This window comes from Tachyglossus aculeatus, chromosome 2, assembly GCF_015852505.1.
Source record: "Tachyglossus aculeatus isolate mTacAcu1 chromosome 2, mTacAcu1.pri, whole genome shotgun sequence".
Classification (NCBI taxonomy): domain Eukaryota; kingdom Metazoa; phylum Chordata; class Mammalia; order Monotremata; family Tachyglossidae; genus Tachyglossus; species Tachyglossus aculeatus.
Genome location: NC_052067.1, coordinates 63,145,597 through 63,170,162, shown reverse-complemented (window position 1 = coordinate 63,170,162; position 24,566 = coordinate 63,145,597). Strand labels below are relative to the sequence as shown.

Sequence of the window (24,566 nt, the reverse complement as noted above, 5' to 3'; positions counted from 1 at the left end):
CTACTAAACATTCTTTCTAACTGGTTAAGTGGTAAGCCTCGTTGGGGTGACCGCACAGGAATTATAATTCTAAAATTTAATTTTAATGAGATCTCAAATATACAGAAACTTTTACCTCATCTTTAAATGTTTATAGGTACAATACAATACAATACAATGCAATGTTTATAGGTATAATACAATTTTTTTTGTATTTTTAAACTATCACAGTGCCTGGAAGCAATGAGCCATTCATGACACCAGGACAAATGCCCAATAGTGGGATGCAGGACATGTATAACCAGACTCCTTCTGGAGCAATGTCCAATATGGGCATGAGTCAGCGACAGCAGTTCTCCTATGGAGCTGGTTACGACAGAAGGTGAGTGTGCTCCTAGAGAAAAGACACATTGTGTCAGCAGAAACAATCCCCCTTGCCATACCCTGTTCACTCAGAGAGAAAGAGACACACACACACACACACCAACACCCCGCCTGCCCCCCCCCCCCCCACACCCCAGTAAGAAAACGAAGCAGCTCTCTGAGCCCTCAAAGCTGAGCCAGTGTTAACTCCAAGCCTGGTTTCTGTGGAAATTAATAAGGAGGGAGTTGTCACGCTTCAGGAGTCCTCAAACATGCTGCAGATCAACAAGTGGGTGTGTTGCACAATTGCCTTCAGCACACTGCTGCCTTGTGACTGTTTGGAGCAGATCCTCAACCCCATTCTTTCAGATGGAGAATTGGCTCCATAAAGGAAAATCAAACACCGTAGTCAAAAACATGCTTCAATTAGTCCCCATGCTCAGAATCTTCTTAACAGCTACTTAAGGCTTCTCAGTGTGTGTAATAAAAGAACACATTTCTCAAAGCTACTGTATTCATTTTGCATGTTTTCATTACAGCAGCTGGACATTTGGGGAATTCCTGCTTATGTGGACGGAAGCCAAAATTCTTGAGCTTCCTAACATCTCTCTTTCTTCCCTCATTCAGAGGCAGATTTGAGAGTTTGGGGCATGATGAGGAAACCTTGGTAACGGTGATAATGTCCTGCCCTTAGGAACAAACTGTTAGGCCTGGAATGAATTGAGGAATGCACCGAGTTCTTTGAAAGCCAGACTAAGCAGAGACTTTTCCCTTTCGAAACTTTTAGCTCTGGAAAGAGGGAGTGTATTAGCTTTCTTTCTAAACTTTCCTCACCGCAGCTGAGTTTGGGCAGATTTTTAAATAGCCAGAAGGAAAACAATTGCTGAAACTAATCTGAAAAATATTCAATGAAAATGTACCCTCAGGACCTACATGAAAATTTTTAATAGCAAAACCAAGATGACATTAAGAAGTATTACTCCCTCATCTTAATGTGAAGATTCTGCTCCTAACTTGATATTTCTTACTCTTAGAACTTCTTCTCCTGGTCAATAAATTCTATGCCTCACAAACAGCGGTAGATTATATCCAGATGCAGATTTTCTTACCGTATTTTTTTTTACTTGAGAACGTTTGGGGGTGGAGCAGGGTGTTGATGAAATGCAGGGAGTCAGATGAAAATTTTTAAATCAGAGGAGTCTTTGCATTTAGATTTAGATTTTTGTTATTTTGATTTTTTTTGCAGGGTTGTTTTTTTTTAGTATGTATGCTTTTCCAGCATGAGGTTTCCTTCTGTCATTTTTTGTAGGTTGGATCATTGTCTGGGTCCTGAAGGCAGTATGGGACCACGTGCTCAAAGCAACATGGTGCCTTCTAACAGTGACCCAAGCTTGTATTCTTCTAAGCGTTACCCTGGCCAGCAAAGGTGAACATCGCTTTCTCTGCAGCATCTGCCTTAACTAGAAGTTTATGCAGAGGCTTGGTGTCTTGTGATTTTTTATTCTGATTTTGTTGTTGTTGTTGTTGTGATTGTTATTGTTGTTTGACGACTTGAGGAGGTAGTTGAATTTTCCCCATTTTGGTAGAGAGTTCGAAAAGTGACTGTCAGATCGGGCCAACCATTTCATTCTGCTAATGTAAGCTTTTTTCCTTGTGGTTCTTGCAAGGTAATTTCACATTCTTTGCCTGGCCTAGTTTTAAATGTGTCAGTCTAGAGGTTTCCATAATTTTTTTCTGGAAAGCTCTTCCAGTACAGTAGATCTTTTTGCTGGGAAATGAGTCCTAATATTTCTTTCTAGGTTTTTTTCCCCCTTTTGCTTTCCATCACATTGCTGTTCTTTGGACCAACCTGAACACTCTCTAATTCAGACGAGTTTTTCCCCTCCTGATACAGAAGTAATCCCATACAGCATTATTTTACCAGGTTATGTATTGTCCGTTCCTTAACTCTATCTTTATAAACTGATTCCTTTCCATTCATCTTGTTCACTGCTCTTTGAATCCTACTTCAGTCATTTCACCCATACTTTCTGTAGGGACAACTATTTTCCTGATATGGGAAATGTCATCAATATAGACATCTCCAACTATCTCTAGATTGAATTTCATCCAGTCCTTGAAAGAACACATTCAGGTTTTGACCACACTCATCCCTTGGTCATCTTCAGTATGTTTTCTTCTCAGGACTCTTCGTTTTGATGAATTCTGGGCTCTGGATTATTGCCACTCATATACCATATCTTGCCAAGTTACATTCCTATTCTTAATCTTCCTGACAAAATTCCAGTCTTGGTGACTCGCTGTAGCATTAGTAATACCTGGTGGTATTTTCAGAACTGTTCAATTCAGTATCATCTTCAGAATATATTTTGTAGACATATTTCCCTTTTTAAAATCATTTCAGGCCTCTCATGTCCATAGATTCATGACTGTTGAAACCATTTGGAATCACTTGAAATCCATCCCTAACAGAAATTGAACTCAAACCATGATGATTTAAATAGGAACACATTCTACCATGTCACATATTCTTGGCCATATTATATTATATTAAATTGCTTTAGATTTCCTGTTCCAAGGTCCCAGCTACTGATTTCCACTTTAATTGTGAATGCTGCAATCCAGAATCTTGGAGTTCAGCTTCTGAATGCAGCAGATTCATTTGAGTAGGAGGCGGAAGCTTCAGCCTCAAAGGCAGAGTCTGAGGAATTTGACAAGCGTGGTGCTGGATGATGTTTGCTTGTTCAACCAGTATTCCTATGACACCCAGGAGCCAAACCAGGAGTTGGCATCCTTTCTCAATTGCATGCCCACACCCACTTTGCTAAAAAGTAAAGTGCTTTGGTAGACAGTGACCTGAGTGGAAGCTGTGTGATGAAACAAACATGAATGCGAGTTTGGGGATGTATTGCTCTGAAGGTGGATTGTTCATCTCCTTCGTAGCAAAAGTTCACCAGCAGTCACCTGTTCTTTTGAATACATCATTCTAGGCATGAACCTTATGGACCGCAGTATCCGGGACAAGGCCCACCCTCAGGACAGCCACCATATGGAGGACACCAGCCTGGAATATATCCACAGCAACCGGTAAGAAGGAGGGCTAACTTTATACTTTCTTTAATAAACATCCTAAAACTCAATTATGTACAGTTTGTTTTTGTGAGTTTCTCAAGTCGAGGTTACAAATGTGTTCACCGAATCATCAGTAAATTATCATTTTTATCATACCAGTTTTGAATTAGGCATTAAATATGTAGGATTTAGGTGGGGCAGTTTCAATTCTGGAAATTCAAAGCAGTAGCTTCTCTTGAGTCCCTGATACAACCCACATTGTATTTACTTGCAGTGCGTTCCTAGGTGTGCATTTTTCTTGTGGAACTCAAAATACCCCATGGTAATAAATGAAATCCAGGTAAGCCGAATGTGTTTAGAACATGTCACCAAATTTGAATCTGTTTTCTTTGAAATATTATCCCCTTGAGGGCGAGACTTTGTCTTCATGAATGTGATCAGTCCATGGGATATGTTGAGACATTGTAAATGTTAGTAATGACATTTGTATTTATTTTTCAGATTATATGTACATCTTTTGAATTAAATAGGTAATTATTGGCTAGACCTGTTCAGGATGTGCACGATTAAGAGAGAACACTTACCTGACTGGGTTTCACTGCTCAAGTATGCCCTTCAGGCATACCCTTGGTTCTGAATGACCACAATACGTAAAATCCGGTGATATTACGTGCACTAATTGTTGATCTAGCCCAGGATCTGTAAGCCCCACTCGACACTTCATCCAGTCAGCTCAGGAAATTCAGTTTCCTCCCTACCCAATGCTTTTTTTTATGGTATTTGCTAAGCACATACTATGTGCCAGGCACCGTTCTAAATGCTGGGGTAGATACAAGCAGATCAGGTTGGACTCAGTCCCTGTCCCATGTGGGTCTCCCAGTCTTAATCTGCATTTTACAGATGAGGTGATTGAAGGAAAATTAAGTGACTTGCCCAAGGTCATGCAACTGACAAGTAGCAGAGCTGGGGTTAGAACTCAGGTCCTTCTAATGCCCAGTCCTGTCCTCTCTCCTCTAAGCCAGGCTGCATCTCAACTTTCCCTGGGGACTCGGGAAGGAGACGACACTGTTGGTGCCAGAGAGATAGGGCAGGTACTGAGTGGACTTGGGCACCCTCATCTCACCTACCGAGATTTTGAAAGAGAGAGTGGCTTTGGGCGGGAATGAAGAAAGCCTCATTCAACTGCTCCCCAAACACAAACTGGAAGCCACCCTCTCCGCTTCATCCGGAAGCAGCAAAGAATCATGGTGCAGTAGGAGAGGCTGACTAATTCCACCTAAAATCACTTCTCCTTCTACCTCACCCTGATTCTGCCCAACTTCAGCAGAAGATGAGAAACCTGATTCCCCGGAGCTGGAGGAGGGGTTTTCATAGCTGATGAATTCCAAATTCATGGCCAAATTCCACCACCGACTAAGATTTTTCAATTAAAGAGTCTTGTAATACTTTTCAAGAAAGCAGATGAACCTATTTAAATGATTGAAGACCCTAATAGAAAGAAGTTCAAAGTATGCAGAGATACTGAGAAGGACTTAGCCTACGATCTGGTACTTTATAAAGATGTGAGAAAAGCTGTTGTTCAACCTGAATCAGGGAAATGTTTCATTAAAATTGAAAAATTGCTACTACAGTCAGAGCGTGCTTCTAGTTTTGCAGCATCTTGCAAAGACTAAAATCTTATTACAATCAATCTATCATATTTATTGAGCTCTAATTATGCAGAGCACTGTACCGAGTGCCTGGGATAGTACAAAAGAGTTAGTAGTCACATTTCCTGCCCACAATGAGCTCCCAGTCCTTAGTATTATTAATATTGTGGTGTTATGCTATCTTCTGGTGGGTAGGGATCCCATCTACTATATTTATTGTGTTGTACATTACCTAGTGCTTAGTCCAGTGCTCTGTACGCAGTAAGTACTCACTAAACACTACTGATTGACAGAAGAATGAAGCACACTCTAGAGATGTTTGTTACAGACTATAGCATGCAAAACAATTTCATATTATTTTCCTGGAAGTTCTAGAAAGGATCCTAATCCACAGAACATAAGGGTATGAGAAAATGTACTTCATAATATAACCATGTTTTTTTGGGGGGGACATATTATAGCTTTATTGTGAGGTATGCCTATACTGCTGATTGTTCCTAGCTCACCAGTTATAAATATGATGTAAACACATAGCCTGCATGGTGCAATTTTCCAACATAAGCATTGCCATCGTCTTTAAACACCATTTTTTGAAGGTTTAAGATGAAATTGGAAGCAATTTTGTTAGCATTTTCTATGAAAAACATACATTATGCAGTGCTTAGTTAGCCAGTCACTTAACAAACTGGACTTAATTTTCACAAATGGAAAAAGGTCCCTGTCAGGTAAAGCTATGTAAAAAAGCCCAGTGTTACAGCTACATAAGGACTGTCAGATCAGTGGCAGTGTGAGGCCCCCAAGCCCGCCAGTAAAGAGCCAAATCCATTTCTGGCCTGACTCCTCAGAGTCTGCTTGAACTTGGGGAGTGCAGGACCAAGTGGTCTCGGCAGAAGCCATTGTCGAATGTGTGATGTCAGAGTGGCCTTAGAGCAGCCCAGACTTCGGGTCTTACCAGGTTTTGTTCCCTTCTGCTCCAGGTCTCTCTCCTCCCACCCACCCCAGCTTCTCTGCTTTGGCCCAGTCCTCAGGAAGCAGGTGACACTGTGTGGACCTAGCACCATCCCCTCTGGCTAGGATTTGCCAAACTACTCATTCCACAGGGCTGGGTGCCATTTTAGGAAAACTAGACATTGAAATCCAACAGGACATCCCCTTCCCCCAAGGAGTGACAAGTTCCTGCCCAATCATAACAATCGTGTACTATCTGTCAAGCGTTTACTCTGTGCTAAGCACTCTACTAAGCCCCAGGATTGATGCAATACAGTCAGATACAGTCCCTGTTCACTGGGGGCTCACAGTCTAAAGAGGGAGTGTGAAGAGGTATTTAATCCCCATTTTTTAACAGATGAAGAAACAGAGACACAGAGAAGTTATGTGACTTGCCCCGTAGTGGATAGAGCACCGGCCTGAGAGTCAGAAGGTCATGGGCTTTTATCCAACTATGCCATATGTCTGCTCTGTGACCTTGGGCAAGTCACTTCACTTCTCTGTGCCTCAGTTACTTCACTTATAAAATGGGGATTGAGACTGTGAGCCCCACGTGAGACAGCGACTGTGTCCAATGTGATCTGCTTGTATCCACCCCAGTGCTTAGTGCCTGGCACACAGTAAGCACTTAAATACCACAATTATTTGTTATTATTATTATTGATAATATGTGGCAGAGCCAGGATTAGTGCAGGCCATGCTGCTTCTCACAGAACTTTTGTACTGACATTGTCTCCTTCATCCATAAATAGGTATCCCAGCCTGATGCTGGGATCCCACCCCACCTTTTCTGAGGTGCCTTTGACTTTTAAATGAACTCTCTCCCAGTTAATCGTTATTTTTCCCAATTCCCTTTAAAAGCAGATGTGTGGGATTGTGCCCCTAAATCACATCACAATGATTTATTTTCCAATTAATTTCAGAACTACAAACGTCACATGGACGGCATGTACGGTCCTCCTGCAAAGCGCCACGAAGGGGATATGTACAACATGCAGTATGGCAACCAGCAGCCAGAAATATATAACCAGTATAGCAGCAGCTACTCTGGACCAGACAGGCGGCCCATCCAGGGGCAGTATCCATACCCCTACAACAGAGAGAGGATGCAGGGTCCAGGACAGATGCAGCAACATGGAATTCCACCCCAGATGATAGGGGGGCCCATGCAGTCATCCACCAGCGAAGGGCCACAGCAGACTATGTGGCCAACCCGCAATGATATGCCTTATCCCTACCAGAATAGGCAAGGTCCAGGGGGTCCCGCCCAGGCCCCGCCTTACCCGGGGTTGAACCGCACTGATGATATGATGGTACCCGATCAGAGGATAAACCACGAGAGCCAGTGGCCTTCTCACGTCAACCAACGCCAGCCTTCCTACATGGCATCCTCCGCCTCCATGCAGCCAATCACTCGACCCCCTCAGTCGTCCTATCAGACGCCACCATCAATGCCAAACCACATCTCCAGGGCCCCCAGCCCAGCCTCCTTCCAGCGTTCCCTAGAGAACCGCATGTCTCCCAGCAAGTCTCCTTTTCTGCCCTCCATGAAGATGCAGAAAGTTCTACCCGCTGGGCCACCATCACAGGTCACCGGGCCTCCTCCACAGCCACCCCCTATAAGACGCGAGATCACCTTCCCTCCAGGATCTGTAGAAGCATCACAGCCGGTTTTGAAACAAAGACGGAAGATTACCTCTAAGGATATTGGTAGGCATTCCTAGAAACTTTGTGTCTTATTCCACCGCGAGTTGCGTTTTTGTTTCTGAGCGTGTCAATTTTAGCTGTGGGAAGACTTTAAATTATAGTGGAGGTCAGATAAGCACTTGAAATGTTGGGTGATTGGGGTTTTTTTTAATCGTTTTCACAGTATGTTGTTTTCCAGGGATTAGGAAAATTATTGAAAGAAGAAAGTCCTGGCTAAGATGCAAGGAAACTGAATTTAGGGGGTCATTTTCTAGGGTGCGAAGATTGTATTCAAATGGTTCACATCCATGGCAAGAATCAACTAAATTATTTTCATTGTTTTGTGATCGAGCCCACTGTTGGGTAGGGACTGTCTCTATATGTTGCCAACTTGTGCTTCCGAAGCGCTTAGTACAGTGCTCTGCACACAGTAAGCGCTCAGTAAATATGATTGGTTGATTGATTGATTAAGTTTTGTCCAAGAGGCAGGTCCCTTATGTCACTCTTGGATGATTGAGTTTTCTGTCATAAGCGACTGATCAGCCTCAGTCCAGTCACGGAGACTTTGGGACCGAGAACCTGGACCAGGAGAGTCGATTACAGGGCTACTGGTTCATATCGGGCCACTCTCATTCTCCCATTCCTGTCTCACATTTCCTCCAGGGCAGGGGGTGCCTCAAGTAAGTAGGTGGGCAGGTATGCAGCACGTTGTGAAATGCAGGCAAAAACCATCCATACAAATTGTCCATTTAGGGCACAAGAGCCCGGTATTGTACTGATGCTGTGCCAGAGCTCCTGGGACACCCAAGTACTTGTCAAGGTAGCTGCCTCCTTTGTCTTCTCTGCGGGAAGTGCCGCCCATCTGCGTTAGCCTGCCATTCTCAGGATTCCTGTCCAGTCTGGTCACCAGGCAGGACCCCTTGGGGGTGGGTCTTCTGTTAGAAACCTTCACCACTGACAGCAGAGCCTCCCAGTAGACATCACCGTTTTTGGCCATTTCTTTCCTCCCCTCCACCCATGGCCAGGTGATGGTTGGACTTTGGGGTGCTAACTGCAATAGATAGTTAAAAAAAGGTAGGGTTAGAGCTTGGAAATCTTGGGGGGGAAAAAAGATGTTCTTCATTTCTATCCCTGAGGTCAGTGCATTTAGTGTTATTGTGGTATTTGTCAAGAGCTTACCCTGAATGTCCACAGTCACAACTATCTTCAGCTCCACAATCCTGATCTGGCCTACTCTGTGGAATTGTACTCTCCCAAGCACTTCGTTAAGTGTCCTGTACACAGTACTCACTCAATAAATACCATTGATTGATTGATTACTTAGCACTGGGGAAATACAGTATTAACAGGTCAGACACAGTCCCTGTCCTGCACAAGACTTACAGTCTAAAGCCTGGCTTAATGAGAAATAAGAGCCTTAGTACTTTATGTGTGTGTGTGTGTGTGTAGAGGTTTATTTGCTTGTGTGTGCTTATACTGCTATATCTCAATCAGCACTCTTAATCGCTTTCCCAAAAATGGTGTTTTATGCAAAAGAGAACTAAACGAAATACACTTTCCCCATAGAAAGTTATGTAAAATGTATTAATGCATCCCCCAAGATCCAAAAAGTTGATCAAACCAATATAAATATACTTTAAATCTGTGAATAACACACATTGAATACAGTTACACCCTTAATAGCAATGTAGCTCTGAATTAGATTCCTTGCATACGTACTTATGTGAATATTTAATATTCAAAGTGTTATCCTTCCTATTCAGTTCAGCAAAGGACACCTGGCACTCATGTACAGGAGACCTGCCTTTATCTAGGCTAAATAGATCAGTCATTATTTAATGCTAGATGATAATGAGACTTAATCACTATATATAAGTCAACCAAAATACATTGGTTGGGGTCAGGAGGTAGGGGGTGGAAGGGAATCAAGGGAAGCTTCATCCCGATATCTCAAAGTGAGAGGATGCCATAAGAAATAGCAGCGCTATTGAGAAAGAGAAACAGTATTCAAAGGAGCATTATGAACTGACTCAGAGATGTTATATACAGGAACTTAAAAGCTAATTTCCCTTAAGACTGTTGATTTTTTCATCCTATATGCACTTGTTTTGCTGCTGTCTGGAGATTTTAGATGATTTGAACAAGCACTCTTAAAAATATATAATTTTGAGACACTTTAAATACAGCATATATAAAAATAGATCTTGGGGCATTCAAAGCAGGAGAGAAAATTCTTTCTGAAAATGCTGAATCACTCAATCTTAAGAAAATGTGTTTGTATAATGGGTGACTTGGAATATTAGAGGTAACATTTCACAGCATCAATTGTAGTGTATGCCCATAGCCATGATAATGTACAGTGTTCTTTGGGGAGCTATTTTTTTTCTCACTTTAGTTTTAATAGATTGTTCATTTGTTGAACATCCTGGTGTTATGTCTCCCCAAATTGTGCAGGTACATATTGCTTATAGATACATTTAAGATCAATCTAATATTTGTCAAACATGTATTTATGTGTGTGATATATATATATTGTCCTTCCCACCTTTACCTGTGGTATTTGTGGTATTAGTTTAGCACTTAATATGTGCCAAGCACTGTACTAATCCCTGGAGTAGATAGAACATAATCAAATCAGAGTCCCTGCTCCAGGGGAGGAAGAATAGGTATTGAATCCCCATTTTACAGATGAGAAATATGAGGCACTGAGAATTAAAGTACTTGCCCAAGGTAACACAGCAGGAAGTCGCAGAACCAGGATTAGATCCAACCTCCCCTGACTCCCAGGCCCATACTCTTTCACTAGGCCACACCATTTCTCGAGCTGTATCTATGATAAATGACTGTTGGATGGGTTCTATCCTATTGACTTAGGATGTGTCTGGGCTTGTAACATGTATACACAAACACAGCATCTGACAGTTCTAAGTATTCAGCTTTCTCCGGGAACCAGTAGTTGCCTCTCCCAAAGCTTCCCATATTTCAGATACTCTCAAGTAGAGGATTGCTGAGCCCAAGTGCTATGAAGGATACTTTGGCCGCAGTAGCAATGCCAAATCCCAACCCAACCCATCTTCCCAAATCCCCAGCCCAACCTAGGTATAGGCAGGGAAAGCCAAAAGAACTACTAGATAACTCTTGTTGAAATTATCTCGTTCAGCTAAGTATTCTCTGCCCAAGTCACCTTGAATTGGCAAGAATAAGACCGTAATTCCACCCAACTTGAATCCCATCTGACTTGTGTTGATTCCCCAAAGTGGCAAAAACCTCGAGTTACCCAAGGAGCCCTGCACCTCAACTGAGAATCTAAAAGCTGAAAACTATTGCTGGGGAGAGAGTACAATATAGACCTGTTCTCTGCCCACAACGATCTTACAGTCTAGAGGATGAGTTTACTGTGTAGAGGAAGATTAGAATACTTTTGATTCAATTCATCATCTGAGAACTCTCTCTTACCTTCAACCACTTCTTTCCATTTCCTCTGTCCTTGCTCCTTCATATGCATTGACTACTGAAGATCACTAGGGGTAATCGTTCTTGTATTTTCTTCCTGTTTTCCACAGTAACTCCTGAGGCATGGCGAGTGATGATGTCCCTGAAGTCTGGCCTCTTGGCTGAAAGTACATGGGCTTTAGACACTATTAATATCCTTCTATATGATGACAGCACCGTTGCCACTTTCAATCTCTCTCAGGTAAGAAAAATTGCACCTTCCTAAGTGAGACTAAATCCAAAAAATGTATATTGCTCATTGCATAGTTCTTGACATATTTGGAAAGTTTAATTATACAGTGGGAATCTGTTTATTTCTCTCACCTTGCATTTCCTAAATTACCAACAGGCTAGTGCATACATCATGTATTATTTCAAAGCTGAAATAATATATTTCAGCTTTGAAAATGCAGTTTGTCTCTTGTTAAAAGGCTCTGTCATGATTATAGAGTTACAACTCTAGCTTTGTTAGCCTTGAATGTGAGGGGGAAAATTCCCACCCCCAGACCTAAAATGCAGCTTTCTATTGAGATATTTACTTGCGCAACTACAGGATGAAAATGACTCTACTGTTCTAAGGTAGAAGCAGCATGGCTCAGTGGAAAGAGCACAGGCTTTGGAGTCAGAGGTCATGGGTTCAAATCCCAGCTCCGCTAATTGTCAGCTGTGTGACTTTGGGCAAGTCACTTAACTTCTCTGTGCCTCAGTTAGTTCATCTGGAAAATGGGGATTGAGACTGTGAGCCCCCCGTGGGACAACCTGATCACCTTGAAACCTTCCCAGCACTTAGAACAGTTCTTTGCACATAGTTAAGTGCTTAATAAATGCCATCATTATTATTATAACAAGATTTTCACCCATATCACAGATGAGATGTCTATCATCTTATTTCCATCACCAGGATTACTCTATCAAATTTTCTTTTCTTTCAAAAATATAAAACGTAAACCTAAAGAATAAATCCGTGAATTTCTTGAGTTGACTGCCTATCAGTAGAATCTAGCAGTCAATCAGTAGTATTTATGGAATGCTTATTATGTGCAGAGCACTGTACTAGGCGCTTGGAAGAATATAACAGAGTGTAGGGTCCTTTTCCTTCATAACATACTACATAGGCAGTGCAAACATTTTTTTTCCAATTCTGCTTCAAGAATATATTAAAAGTAGAGGTGGGGGAAAGTCATTTCTTGTCTTTTAGTGCCATTTGTAGATCAGAGTAATTGTGTTAGCCAGTTAGACATTCATCCATTAGGAACTGAACTTGGCCCTTTTCCTAGTCACCACCTAAATAGCAATAACTTAGTGGTAATTTTTGGTCATAGCCAACTGAAATTGATAACCAATAACTTGAATATAAAAACCCAGTTCTACATAACACTAGATCATTAGTGCTTTCCAAGACATAAAATACACCATACAAAGGTGTCTGTTCTAAGGATTGAAAAGAAAAAATTGCAATTTGGTCAGCAGTTACACCTAGTATTTGATAAGTAGTCGGGCCTACTTGAAAGAAAAGAACACAGTATTGGGAGTCAAAACACTGGGTTCTAATCCACCACTTGCCTACTGGGTAACCTTGGTCAAGTCATGTAAATTATCTGTGCCTTTTTCCCTCATCTGTAACACGTGGAGATTTTATTCCTGTTTTTCCCCCTTAGAAAGTGAGCCCCATGTGGGACAGGGATTGTGTGCCATCTGTTTAATATTGTATCTACCCCTGTGCTTAACCCATTGTCTGGGGCATAGTAAGCACTCAAAAAAACATACCATCATCATTGATGGTATTTTTTGAGCACTTACTGTATGCAGAGCATTGTACTGAGTGCTTGGGGAGAGTACAGTACAACAGAGTTGGTAGGCGCGTTCCTTGCCCACAACAAGCTTACAGTCTAGACAGATAGCCATAAATGTAAATATTTTATAATATATTAATTTATAGACCATTATAATTGTTGTTGCTGTTTCAGTTTTGGTATTGGAAATCCACGCTTAAGATTAAATAACCATCAGGATAGCAAACCCATTTAGAAAATCCCCAGACCCACACTCCAATAACAAATGATTGTGGTACAAATAAAAAAGATTACATTATTGAGGTTGCCTTTGTTAGGAGCACCATGGTGAGCTTTTCTGTCATGATACATGAGGAAATGTGTTGCTTCGCAGGGGAGCAACAGGTCGAAATCACTGAATAGAACCCACAGGTTATGGAAAAATAGTAGTTCAGCAAGGAGTGGTTGTGTAATGAGAGTAGTTCGTTCCGTGATAAATGCTGGATCACTGTTGGTCTACCAACATTGAACTATTGCATAAAAGGAGCAGCAAAAAGTGGGATTTCCCTCAGCCCTGTCATTCCTTTCTATTGTGATTGTGCGTTCTGACTTCTATTCTGTTTTTTTGCTTTGTTTTGTTTTTTCTTTCCTCAGTTGTCTGGATTTCTTGAGCTTTTAGTAGAATATTTTAGAAAGTGTCTGATTGATATTTTTGGAATACTTATGGAGTATGAAGTGGGAGACCCTGCTCAAAAGGCACTTGATCACAATGCAGTTAAGAAAGATGACAGCCACTCGTCGGCAGATGATTCTGGGAAAGAGGAGGAAGATGCTGAGTGCATCGATTTCTATGATGAAGAGGAGGAAGATGAGGAGGAAGAAGAGGAGGAGGAGGCGGAACATGAAAAAACAGAAAGGGAAGACCAAAGTACGGTTTTTGCCACTTCCGATGCCACTGCTGAGCCATGCGAGAGGCCAAAACAAGCCAGTAAGTTTGACAAACTGCCAATAAAGATAGTCAAGAAGAACAATCTGTTTGTCGTTGATCGGTCTGACAAACTGGGGCGTGTTCAGGAATTCAACAGCGGGCTCCTCCACTGGCAGCTTGGTGGGGGTGACACAACCGAGCACATCCAGACTCACTTTGAGAGCAAGATGGAGATTCCTCCCCGAAGGAGGCCCCTGCCGCCCCTGAGCTCCCCTGGAAAGAAGAAAGAGCTGGAGGGAAAGGGGGATGCTGAGGAACCACAGGAAAAGAGCATAACGGCCACCATCGACGATGTCCTGTCAGCCCGGCCGGGAGCCTTGCCCGAAGACGCCAACACCGGCAATGGCAACCAGACAGAGAGCAGCAAATTTCCCTTCGGGATCCATCAAGCCAAAAGTCACCGGAACATCAAATTGCTCGAGGATGAGCCACGGAGCCGAGATGAGACTCCGCTCTGCACCATCGCCCCCTGGCAGGACTCCCTGGCCAAGCGCTGTATCTGTGTGTCAAACATCGTCCGCAGCCTGTCGTTCGTGCCTGGTAATGATGCCGAAATGTCTAAGCATCCGGGCTTGGTGCTGATCCTGGGGAAGCTGATTCTCCTGCACCACGAACACCCAGAGAGGAAACGGGCACCGCAGACTTATGAGAAAGATGAAGAGGAGGACAAAGGGGTGGCCTGCAGCAAAGATGAGTGGTGGTGGGACTGCCTCGAGGTCCTGCGGGATAACACCCTGGTCACATTAGCCAACATTTCTGGGCAGCTAGACTTGTCCGCGTACACAGAAAGCATCTGCTTGCCCATTTTGGATGGCTTGCTACACTGGATGGTGTGCCCGTCCGCCGAGGCACAGGATCCTTTCCCAACCGTGGGGCCCAACTCAGTCCTCTCGCCCCAGAGGCTTGTGCTAGAGACCCTGTGTAAGCTCAGCATCCAGGACAATAATGTGGACCTTATCTTGGCCACGCCTCCGTTCAGTCGTCAGGAGAAACTCTACGCTACTTTAGTTAGGTACGTTGGGGATCGCAAAAACCCAGTCTGCCGCGAAATGTCCATGGCACTCTTATCGAACCTTGCCCAGGGGGACGCGTTGGCAGCAAGGGCCATAGCTGTGCAGAAGGGAAGCATCGGAAACTTGATAAGCTTCCTGGAGGATGGGGTCACCATGGCCCAGTACCAGCAGAGCCAACATAACCTTATGCACATGCAGCCTCCGCCTCTGGAACCGCCTAGCGTAGACATGATGTGCAGGGCAGCCAAGGCCTTGCTGGCCATGGCCAGAGTGGACGAGAACCGCTCAGAATTCCTTTTGCACGAGGGCCGTTTGCTGGATATCTCGATATCGGCTGTCCTGAACTCTCTGGTTGCATCTGTCATCTGTGATGTACTGTTTCAGATTGGGCAGTTATGACATAAGTGAGAAGCCAAGCATGTGTGAGTGAAGATTAGATGGTCACATATAACTGGCTGTTTCTGTTCTTGTTTATCCAGCGTAGGAAGAAGGAAAAAAATCTTTGCTCCTCTGCCCCCTTCACTATTTACCAATTGGGAATTAAAGAAATTATTAATTTGAACAGTTAAGAAATTAATATTTGCTGTCTATGTGTATAAGTACATCATTTTATTTTATTTTTTTAACCAAAGTTTCTGTCTAGTACACTCAAAGGTCACTTATTTGTTTTCCATAGATTTTCTTTTTCCAATGTTCTTATCCATGTTTGTATGGCCTATTTTTTGGGGAAGCAAATTAGTGACTTTAAAAAAAAGAAAAATATTGGGACAAAAGCATTGTATGACAGAAAAAATTTCACCACTTTGAAATGAAAAGGTGAACAACCACCTACCAAGTTCCCGTGTCTTTTATTTTTTCAGAAAAGGAGAAAAAAAAGCCCATTTCCCATCACCCAAAGCTCTGTGCAATAGAAACTTCTAGTGATGTAGGTATAGGGGATCAAGGAGGTGTGTCAGTCAGTAGTTAAACTCTGAAATGATATTGGTTTCTCCACAGGAGAATGGTTACATTAGGCTAGGAGCAAAAAGCAAATTTTTTTGGAAAGTTAAGTTGGAAAACACATACCTGACGATGATCAACGTAAATTGCTTCCTCACCACTCTACTGTCATGTCTGCTATCTGTTGTTTGACCTTCCGCAATGACAGTTCTTCACAATTCCTTTAATCATTTTTAAATATCTTTTTTTTACTGCCTAAGGGCCGTGATGTATATAGAAGTTGTACATTAAGCATACCCTCATTTTTTTTTCTTTTTTCTTGTTTCTGTTTTTTAGGACAAAGTTTTTAGTTTCTTTTCCATGATGTGGTAACAACAAAGTGATGGTAGATTTAAATATTTTTTTTAATTTTTATTTTATATATTTTTTCATTAGGGCCATATCTCCAAAACGAGGGTAATGTACAAGTTTCTGTATGTATAAAGTCATGCTCTATTTCGGGAGAGCAGCCGATCACAATTTGCTTCATGAATCAAGGTGTGGAAATGGTTGCGTATGGATTGATTTAGAAAATGGTTACCAGTCTACAGATATTAAAAAAATATATACAGGAAAAAAAGGAAGAAACACAACTTCAAAGATTTTTCAGTGATGAGAATCCGCATTTGTATTTCAAGATAATGTAGTTAAAAAAGAAAAAAAAACTTGATGTAAATTCCTCCTTTTCCTCTGGCTTAATGAATATCATTTATTCAGTATAAAATCTTTATATGTTCCACATGTTAAGAATAAATGTACATTAAATCTTGTTAAGCACTGTGATGAGTGTTCTTGAATAATGTTCTAGTTTCTTTAAGGAATGCTACTAGAAACCCAGCTAATGACAAGAAATATTGATCCTGCAACAGTATATCTGCCCCCCTTCATCAGCATCATCGTCTTCATCGTCATTATCACCATCGTCACTATTATTATTCTAGGATCATAGGACTGAGAGCTACTTTATGTGGTCACCTTTGTCTTTGATGAGGAGATTTAGTTGAACTGCATAACTGGTGGCTGATCTTTTTAAAGAACAAGTCAAGAAAGGATCACGGTCAGGGCAAATGGGAGGTGTCTAAGGAGAGTGCCCTACTTTGGGAGCGTCGAACACAGCATGCAAGTGAGGCCGCGGGGGGTGAACTGGTTTGAAGCTCTATCAACGCCCTTCTTTTTTTGACCACGACACTCGCTCTTGTTTCTCCCCTTGTGATGTTGGGTTGTGGGCATGTACATGCCCGGTTCAGGGTTCGCTCTGATACGGATGTGCAAGGCCCAGCAGAGTGTGTTCATTTTGTTCTTTGCCAGAGCAACAGCATTAAATTTCAGAGCCAAAGTCATATTCTCATATTTATCTGATGAACACTGACTTTTAATATTGTTCAATGCTAAATGTTTTCTTTTTAAGTCATGGCTGTTTAGTATGTAAGACAATCAATTTCTTTGAAACTGCTCCATAATTTGAGCATTTGGGAATCTAATTCTCTCCTTCTATTCCCATGGGAATACCAGAAGACTCTTTCACTCTATTCACTGTAATGTAAGGACAAGCTACCCAGGTTATATTCAGAATATGAAATGTGACTCTGTGTCGTAAAAAGTCGTTTCTCCCCACACTCATTTTCATCACCGGTCCACGCCCACATCATTTAACAGTCTCTTCGCTCCTTCCATTCAATTACAGTGAAGTAGATGTCAAATTAAGAACCCTACTTATAGCTCAACTGTGTATTTATTAACTGAGGGTAAGGTGTGCAGGGAAAAATCTAGATATCTGTGAGTGGGAATCCAATATCATTTTAGTTTCTCTTCTGGCGTATAAAGGGAAGGTGTTGTCCGTACCCTGAGGTTTGTCTGGTATGCATTCTTATTACTCAAAACTGGAGAAAAGTACTATTGAGAAATCTCGGTTTTTGGAGTTGGATTTGTAATCAACTAGTGTCCCGGATCTGTATCAAGTTACAACGTTCATATACGTTCCACCCGTCTGGTTGGATGATCAATTTACCCACTTCCCTGCAGACTTTCAAAAGCCTTGTGGACCGCCCAGCTTATTTCTGATGGTCTTCTTCCACAACTGAGCGACCAAACTGGTTTATAAGCCTAAAAACTTGTTTGTTTTCTCTTTGGGGCTTTTCAGAATCATGAGACAGCCCAGAGCACCCAGGTGCCATAAACCTTTGGGCAGAAACGATGGAAATAAAATGAAAGTCCGATGAAGATTTAGGAGTTTGAAAATCTGCTGTAATAGTTGAATCTGCTGGTATTTAAGGAGCCAATTTTTTAATGTCAGACAAGAGACGTTGTTGGCTGGTATTTGCTAATAAACGAGCTATTCATTTATCTTTTTCTGGTTGAGGACAATGATGTGTAACCAGTTTCTACTGATAGACCTCTTCTTTCCAATGGCTGGTTAACCATTAAGATTGTTTCATTAATGATGTAACTGGTGACCTTGGAACCATTTGTGTGAATGTAACATGCTTTACTACCTCTATTGTGAAATGCAGTTAGCTCTTGCCACTGAAATCCATATTCTTATTTGGTTTTGTTCAATATCCTTCATTCTTTCCCATTTCATGCCCCAATTCCAAAAGCTCTGATCCTGTGAAGGAAACAGAAAGAAAATATACTCATGCTAATCTCCATAGTCCAAGTTGCCCATTTTCTCTGCATGGGTTTTTGTGTTTCATTTCCTTATCCTAGAAAGTGGTTTCTTTGCTGAGGATTCTCCTTTTCCAGGAGGGTTTTCAATTTCTCCTCTACTCTACCACTTTTTCACATAGCCCACAGGAGTAAATCTCAAAAGAAAAATGTAACAGGGTCTCAGTCAATAAATCGGTGGCATTTATTGAGTGCTTACTGTGTGGAGAGCACTGTAATAAGTGATTGGGAAAGTGCAAAGCAATAGAGTTGGTAGATGTGATCCCTGCCCGCACGCAGTTTACAGTCTACAGGAGGAGACAGATGGTAAAATAAATTGCAGATAGACTCCCCTGTTAGCACTCAGAATTTATTCCATGAAAATGAGAATGTAAAGTGAAAAATCACGAAATGAAAGAGTTCCCCTTGGCCAGCCATTGAGCACTTATATGCCAGTGGTGAGCCCATTTTGGCAGTGTTGAGATGTCATCTTGCTTGGCTCCTCCTACCTGATTCCAAGGTGATGATTTCCGGTGCTCCCGTGGCTCTTGCCCCCCATTCACCTCCTCAGTCACTTTGCTCACTCACCCGTGGCTTGGAGCATTGCTGTCAACTGCCACCCTCAGCACACAGCCGGAATGCCACTGCCAAGTGAGAAAGAAAGATTGCATTAAAATGTAAGAGCCTAATAGAACAGCATTAGAGCAAGAGTTCCCTGTATTCATGAGAAAGGCCAGCTAAGGAAAAATCTCCCATCCTTCAATCCACCCATTCATACACCAAGTGGCTGTTTTCTGTTATGGCCCCAGGAGGAGATCCATATTAAAATCCTTGGCATTCTAACTCAGTGATTTGTGGTCATGGAGACTAAGGATAAATAAATGGAAATTGACCAGAAACCAAACACCCACTTTAGTTCTTTGTTTCAATCTCTTCCCCCACCAACTGCTAAGCTGAGTCCAGCAAGTAGTAAAAGGTGTGGGTTTCCCAGTCTCTGGAGGAAGTGTTAATGAAATTGCTAAAGAACGGGGAGTAAGATGGAAAAGGAAGAGGCTTGGGTCTGAATAAAGCACACGCAGGATAATCAGTCCTTTAATATCCAAATTGGCTATCCTTTTCAAGAAAATTCATTCTTCAGTCTGGAGACCCAGGGAAGCAGAGGTTTGTGGGGGTTTTCTTTTATCTCTGTCTGCTTTTATCTCACTTCAAGTCCCTGATACTTGTTCTGACCTCCGGCCCGTCAGTCATCTTTATTGAATGCTTACTGTGTGTAGAGCACTGTAGTAAGCGCTTGGGAGAGTACACTATAACAATATAACAGACACAGTCCCTGCCCAAAATGAGCCTACAGTCTAGAGGGGGAGGCAAACATTAACATAAATAAATTACAGATCTGTACATAACTACTGAGGGGATTGGGGGGGATGAATAAAGGGAGCAAGAGCAATGCAGAAAGGAGCGCCTCTAGTTCCTTAAGTCTTTGCAGATTTGACCTTCACCAAGAAGTCACCAAGACTCAACAATAACAGCTTGCAAACATTCCTCCTTTTAAAGCAGGTTTATTATTTAATGAGGAAAAAAAATTATGTTAGCCAAATTGGAATACTTGCTGAAAACACCCCACCCAGTGGACAGTACAAGAAGACCTTTAGTTGCCTAAGATTTTACCTGATTTTTCCCTAACCTTGTAAAGAGGCCTATGTTCTTCCTGGCTCTTGGACTCCCTACATGTAATACCTAGAAACACCAAAATTATTAAGTAATTTCCTCTCTGGGGTGCCAACTTGGGATTTCTTTAGACCCCAAATGTCACCAGCCACCACTTGAAGGAGAAGCAAGACCTAGGGTAATGCCCCAGAAGTGGATTGTTTCAATCACCAGATTGTGATCAGGGGCATTAATGGTGACAAAAGTGGTCCCTCAACAGGAGTGGCCATGCTGAAAGACAGAACACTGAAGCCCCCCTCCTAGTCACCAGGTCAAGTGGAAGGCCAAAAAGTTAACCACATCAGGGTGATGATGAAAGGGTCTACACTGAACCCGGTGTGTTTTTAATGTAGTTACAAAGGGCAAGGGATTATTCATTCCCTGTGAAAATCAGTCCAACATGCCATATTTTATCCTCGATGATTATTGCTGTCTTGGTTAATGGCCAGATTTCCTTGGGATCACAAACTGGGGTTCAGATCTCCTTTTTCTCATATAAGAAACTGACCATGCCCATATAAAGCTTGATAAAGTTCTTTCATAGCTTCGACCAACCACGACATTAAGCTGAATCAGAGTCTACCCACGTCTGCCGTACAAGCAATCAAGTTTTCCGGAAAACTGATGCAGCATCTTAAAGTTTCCTTAAGGTAAGGTCACCTGCCTCATACCCACCTTGAAGTAACGAGCTGCTTTTATTAAAAATGATTGAGAGCTTGATGGTAGATATTTAGCATTTGCTGAAGGCCTCCCAGCCATTCACTGCTTATCCCTCAAGAGTCACCCCTAAGGTTTGACATTGTCATAACCATTGTAAGAGATTTTTAAAAAATAGGGTGATATGCAGTCCTGTGGCTAAGCTACAGCTAACTTAATTCTTTATTCTCAGTGTGTCAGAGCTTTACTCCAAATGCCTATATGATTAAGACAAAGTTCCTAATGTGCATGGTCATAGGACTTGAGTTGGCAAACTGTGTTCTGTAAATGTATTAATAATGTTGGTATTTGTTAAGTGCTTGCTATGTGCTAAGCACTGTTCTAAGAACTGGGGTAGATACCAGGTAATCAGGTTATCCCATGTGGGGCTCACAGTCTTCATCCCCATTTTACAGATGAGGAAACTGAGGCCCAGGGAAGTTAAGTGACTTGCCCAAGGTCACACAGCTGACAAGTGGCAGAGCTGAGATTAGAACCCACAACCTCTGGCTTCCCATCCCGGGCTGTTTTCATTGAGCCATGCTGCTGCTGCTTATTAGGGGACTGTTGCAGACTATACTCTAGATCAATCAGTCAACAGTATTGATTGAGGAAAAGCATGGCCTAGTTGAAAGAGTGTGGGCCTACTGGAAAATGTCAGCAGGCCCACATTCTAATCCTGTCTCTGACAATTAATGTGACCTTGGGCAAGTCACGTAACTTCTCTGTGCCTCAGTTTCTTCATTTATAAAATAGGAAGTCAAGGCCTGTTCTCCCCCATATTTAGACCGTGAGCCCCATGTGGGACAGAGACTGTGCCTATCTGGTTAACTTGTATCTGCCCCAACACCTAGAACAGGGCTTGATACATAGTAGGTGCTTAACAAAAACCATAATAAGTTTATTGCGTGTTTGCTGGGTGTACAGCACTGTATTAAGCACATGGGAGAGTATACTAGTGTTACTAGACATGATGCCTGGCCTCAAGGAGCTTACAGTTTAGTCAGGGAGGCAGAGGCAAAAATTATTTACAGGTAGGAGGAACGAATGAGTATAAAGACGTATACATAAGTACAATGCAGGGTTTGCGAGTACCCAGTTTCCTAGGTAATGTGGAATTGTTGAAGTCGCAGTAGCAGAGAAAATAATGTGAGGAGATGAGAGATTAATCAGGGAAGGCCTCTTGGGAACGATGTGATTTCAGAAGGGCTTTGAAGAGGGAGAGCACAGCTGTCTGCCAGATGTAAAGGGGAAGGGAGTTTCAGGGAGAAAGAAGGGCATGGGCAAGCGGTCGATGGTGAGAGAGGTGAGAGTGAGAATGAGACACAGAGCACGGGCCTGGGAGTCAAAAGGACCCGAGTTCTATTCCCGGCTCTGCCACTTGTCTGCTGCATGACCTTGGGTAAGTCACTTCAGTTCTCTGGGCCTCAGTTCCCTCATCTGTTAAATGGGGATTACAACTGTGAGACTGTGTCCAATGTGATTACCTAATATCTACCCCCAGGCTTAAAACAATGCCTGGCACATAGTAAATGCTTAACAGATACCATTTTTAAAAAAGCTAATAGGTTGGATTGAGAGGAGGAAAGTGTATGAGCTGGGGTGCGGTGGGAGAGGAGTGAGAATAAGTAGGGAGGAGAGCTGATTGATTGCCTTAAGGCCAAGAGCCAGGAGTTTCTGCATGATGCAGAGGGGAATTGTTGAAAAGCAATTTAAATGAAAGCTAACTCTGGAAGTCTCATGTGATAGACATTCTGTTTATAAAGTTCTGTTCTTCCAAGGAGCTCAAAACATTCTAACACCATCTCCACAAGATGGAGAACCGGAAACAGACATTGTTACTTGCCCTAAAACCACAACGACGGAGCAGGAATCCATTTAAATCCCAACCTTCTGACAACCTGTCCCATCCTCAGTCTATCGCACTCAGTGCTTTCTTTGAGGTTTTGATGACAGAGTTTTTCCTGGTTGCTTCCTGAGTTCTAACAGAATAGAATGCATCTATGATTTTAGAGCTTCCAAAGGAAGGCTTTATAGCATGCATTCTTGAAGGGCAAAATGTCATAGCTAGAAGGTCCCCTCCAAAACTTGGGAATGACACTCAGAAGACTGAAATCGAAGACACTGAACCAGTCCCCATGTCTGGCCTGCTTGAAGAAAAGATACCAGGGGCCCGGAAACAGTGCAGAGATCAGCATGTTTCCCCAGATTTCCCTCCATATTTGCACATAACTTCTCTGGCTCAATGTCGTTCATTCCCAGTGTTTAGAAGACATTTTCAAAGTCAGGTAAAGCTTTTAGAAGTAACACTGACTCTCTGGGGCCACTAGGGCCCCATTTAGAAAGTTCCTAAAGAACTTAAGGGCCCTGCTTACATTGGGAATACTAATCATGAATGTAATTCTTACATTAGGATATAGGCGGTTTTACTGGCAGATATTCTTTGCTAAAGAGATCTGGAGAAGATCCTGAGACAATACAGAATATTTTATCGAAGTTAATTATGCTTTGTTGGAAAAGCCTGATTGTCCCAAAATACACAGGCATCTATTTGAGGAGCCAGGAGGTAGGGGACAGGAGGAGAAGTAGGAAATCTGACTGGGAATGCCATTTCCCACAAAAAGAGCCCTTCACAAACAAGGGGGGAATCTTTGCTCACTACTTCTCAGATGGGGAGGGATTCTTTGCTTGATAATGATGATGGTATTTGTTAAGCACTTACTATGTGTCAAACATTGTTCTCAGCACTGGGATAGATACAAGCAAATCAGGTTTGCACAGTCCCTATCCCACAAGGCACTCACAGTCTTTATCCCCATTTTACAGGTGAGGTCACTGAGGCCCAGAGAAGTGAAGTGACTTCCCCAAGGTCACACAGCAGACACGTGATGGAGCTGGAATTAGAACCTGGATCCTTCTGACTCCCAGTCCCATGCTCTATCCATTAGGCCATGCTGCTTCACTTGCTTGCTACTTCTCTGTCTGCTGAGCTAAGCCTGCTAGTTCCCTGGGATGCTATCAATGTATATAACCATCACTTGGAGACTTGTAGAACAGTCTGTGCCTTAAAAGAAAGCCTGTAAAAATAGTTGTGTGTAGTAATATAGATGTAGTTTAATATCCCCCTCACAGCGCGCTCTCTCTCTCTCTCTCTCTCTCTCTCTCTCTCTCTCTCTCTCTCTCTCTCTCTCTCTCTCTCTCTCTCTCTCTCTCTCTCTCTCTCTCTCTCTCTCTCTCTCTCTCTCTCTCTCTCTCTCTCTCTCTCTCTCTCTCTCTCTCTCACTTTAAAGTAGAATTCTTTCTGTGGCTCCGTTGGGTGTTCATCCTCTCTGCCAATACCCCAGATGGACCAGTGATTCAGTGATCACTGAATGCAGGATAGCGGATCATAGTAGTTTATGACTAGGAGTTACACTCTAGGCCTTGTTCGTTGGCTCACAGACAACATAGCTAAACAAAATTTCAAGTTATGACTGCATATCAGCTAAGATTTCTTTAACTGCTGAATGTCTCCTGTTGGAAAACTGAAATGCAAAAGTTC

The 24,566-nt window shown here is 42.4% G+C and overlaps 1 protein-coding gene and 1 long non-coding RNA gene across 7 annotated transcripts in view; both read left to right on the top strand.

Annotated features, from left to right (window-relative positions):
- Positions 1 to 18,322, top strand: part of ARID1B (AT-rich interaction domain 1B) — a 541,437-nt gene extending 523,115 nt beyond the window's left edge. For 3 of the 5 annotated variants that reach the window (XM_038762806.1, XM_038762800.1, XM_038762793.1), the window contains 5 exons: positions 211 to 361; positions 3,333 to 3,429; positions 6,974 to 7,760; positions 11,300 to 11,430; positions 13,655 to 15,400. In XM_038762806.1, coding sequence (XP_038618734.1) covers positions 211 to 361; positions 3,333 to 3,429; positions 6,974 to 7,760; positions 11,300 to 11,430; positions 13,655 to 15,400 — 2,912 coding nt within the window. Of the gene's footprint in view, positions 1 to 210; positions 362 to 1,651; positions 1,769 to 3,332; positions 3,430 to 6,973; positions 7,761 to 11,299; positions 11,431 to 13,654 lie in introns of all 5 variants that reach the window. The other 2 variants (XM_038762779.1, XM_038762785.1) reach the window with 1 other exon arrangement.
- Positions 18,323 to 20,692: 2,370 nt separating this feature from the next.
- LOC119920236 overlaps positions 20,693 to 24,566 on the top strand; it is a 74,560-nt gene continuing 70,686 nt past the window's right edge. For both annotated transcript variants that reach the window (XR_005448005.1, XR_005447999.1), the window contains exon 1: positions 20,693 to 20,979. This is a non-coding gene — a long non-coding RNA (uncharacterized LOC119920236). The remainder of the gene's footprint in view (positions 20,980 to 24,566) is intronic.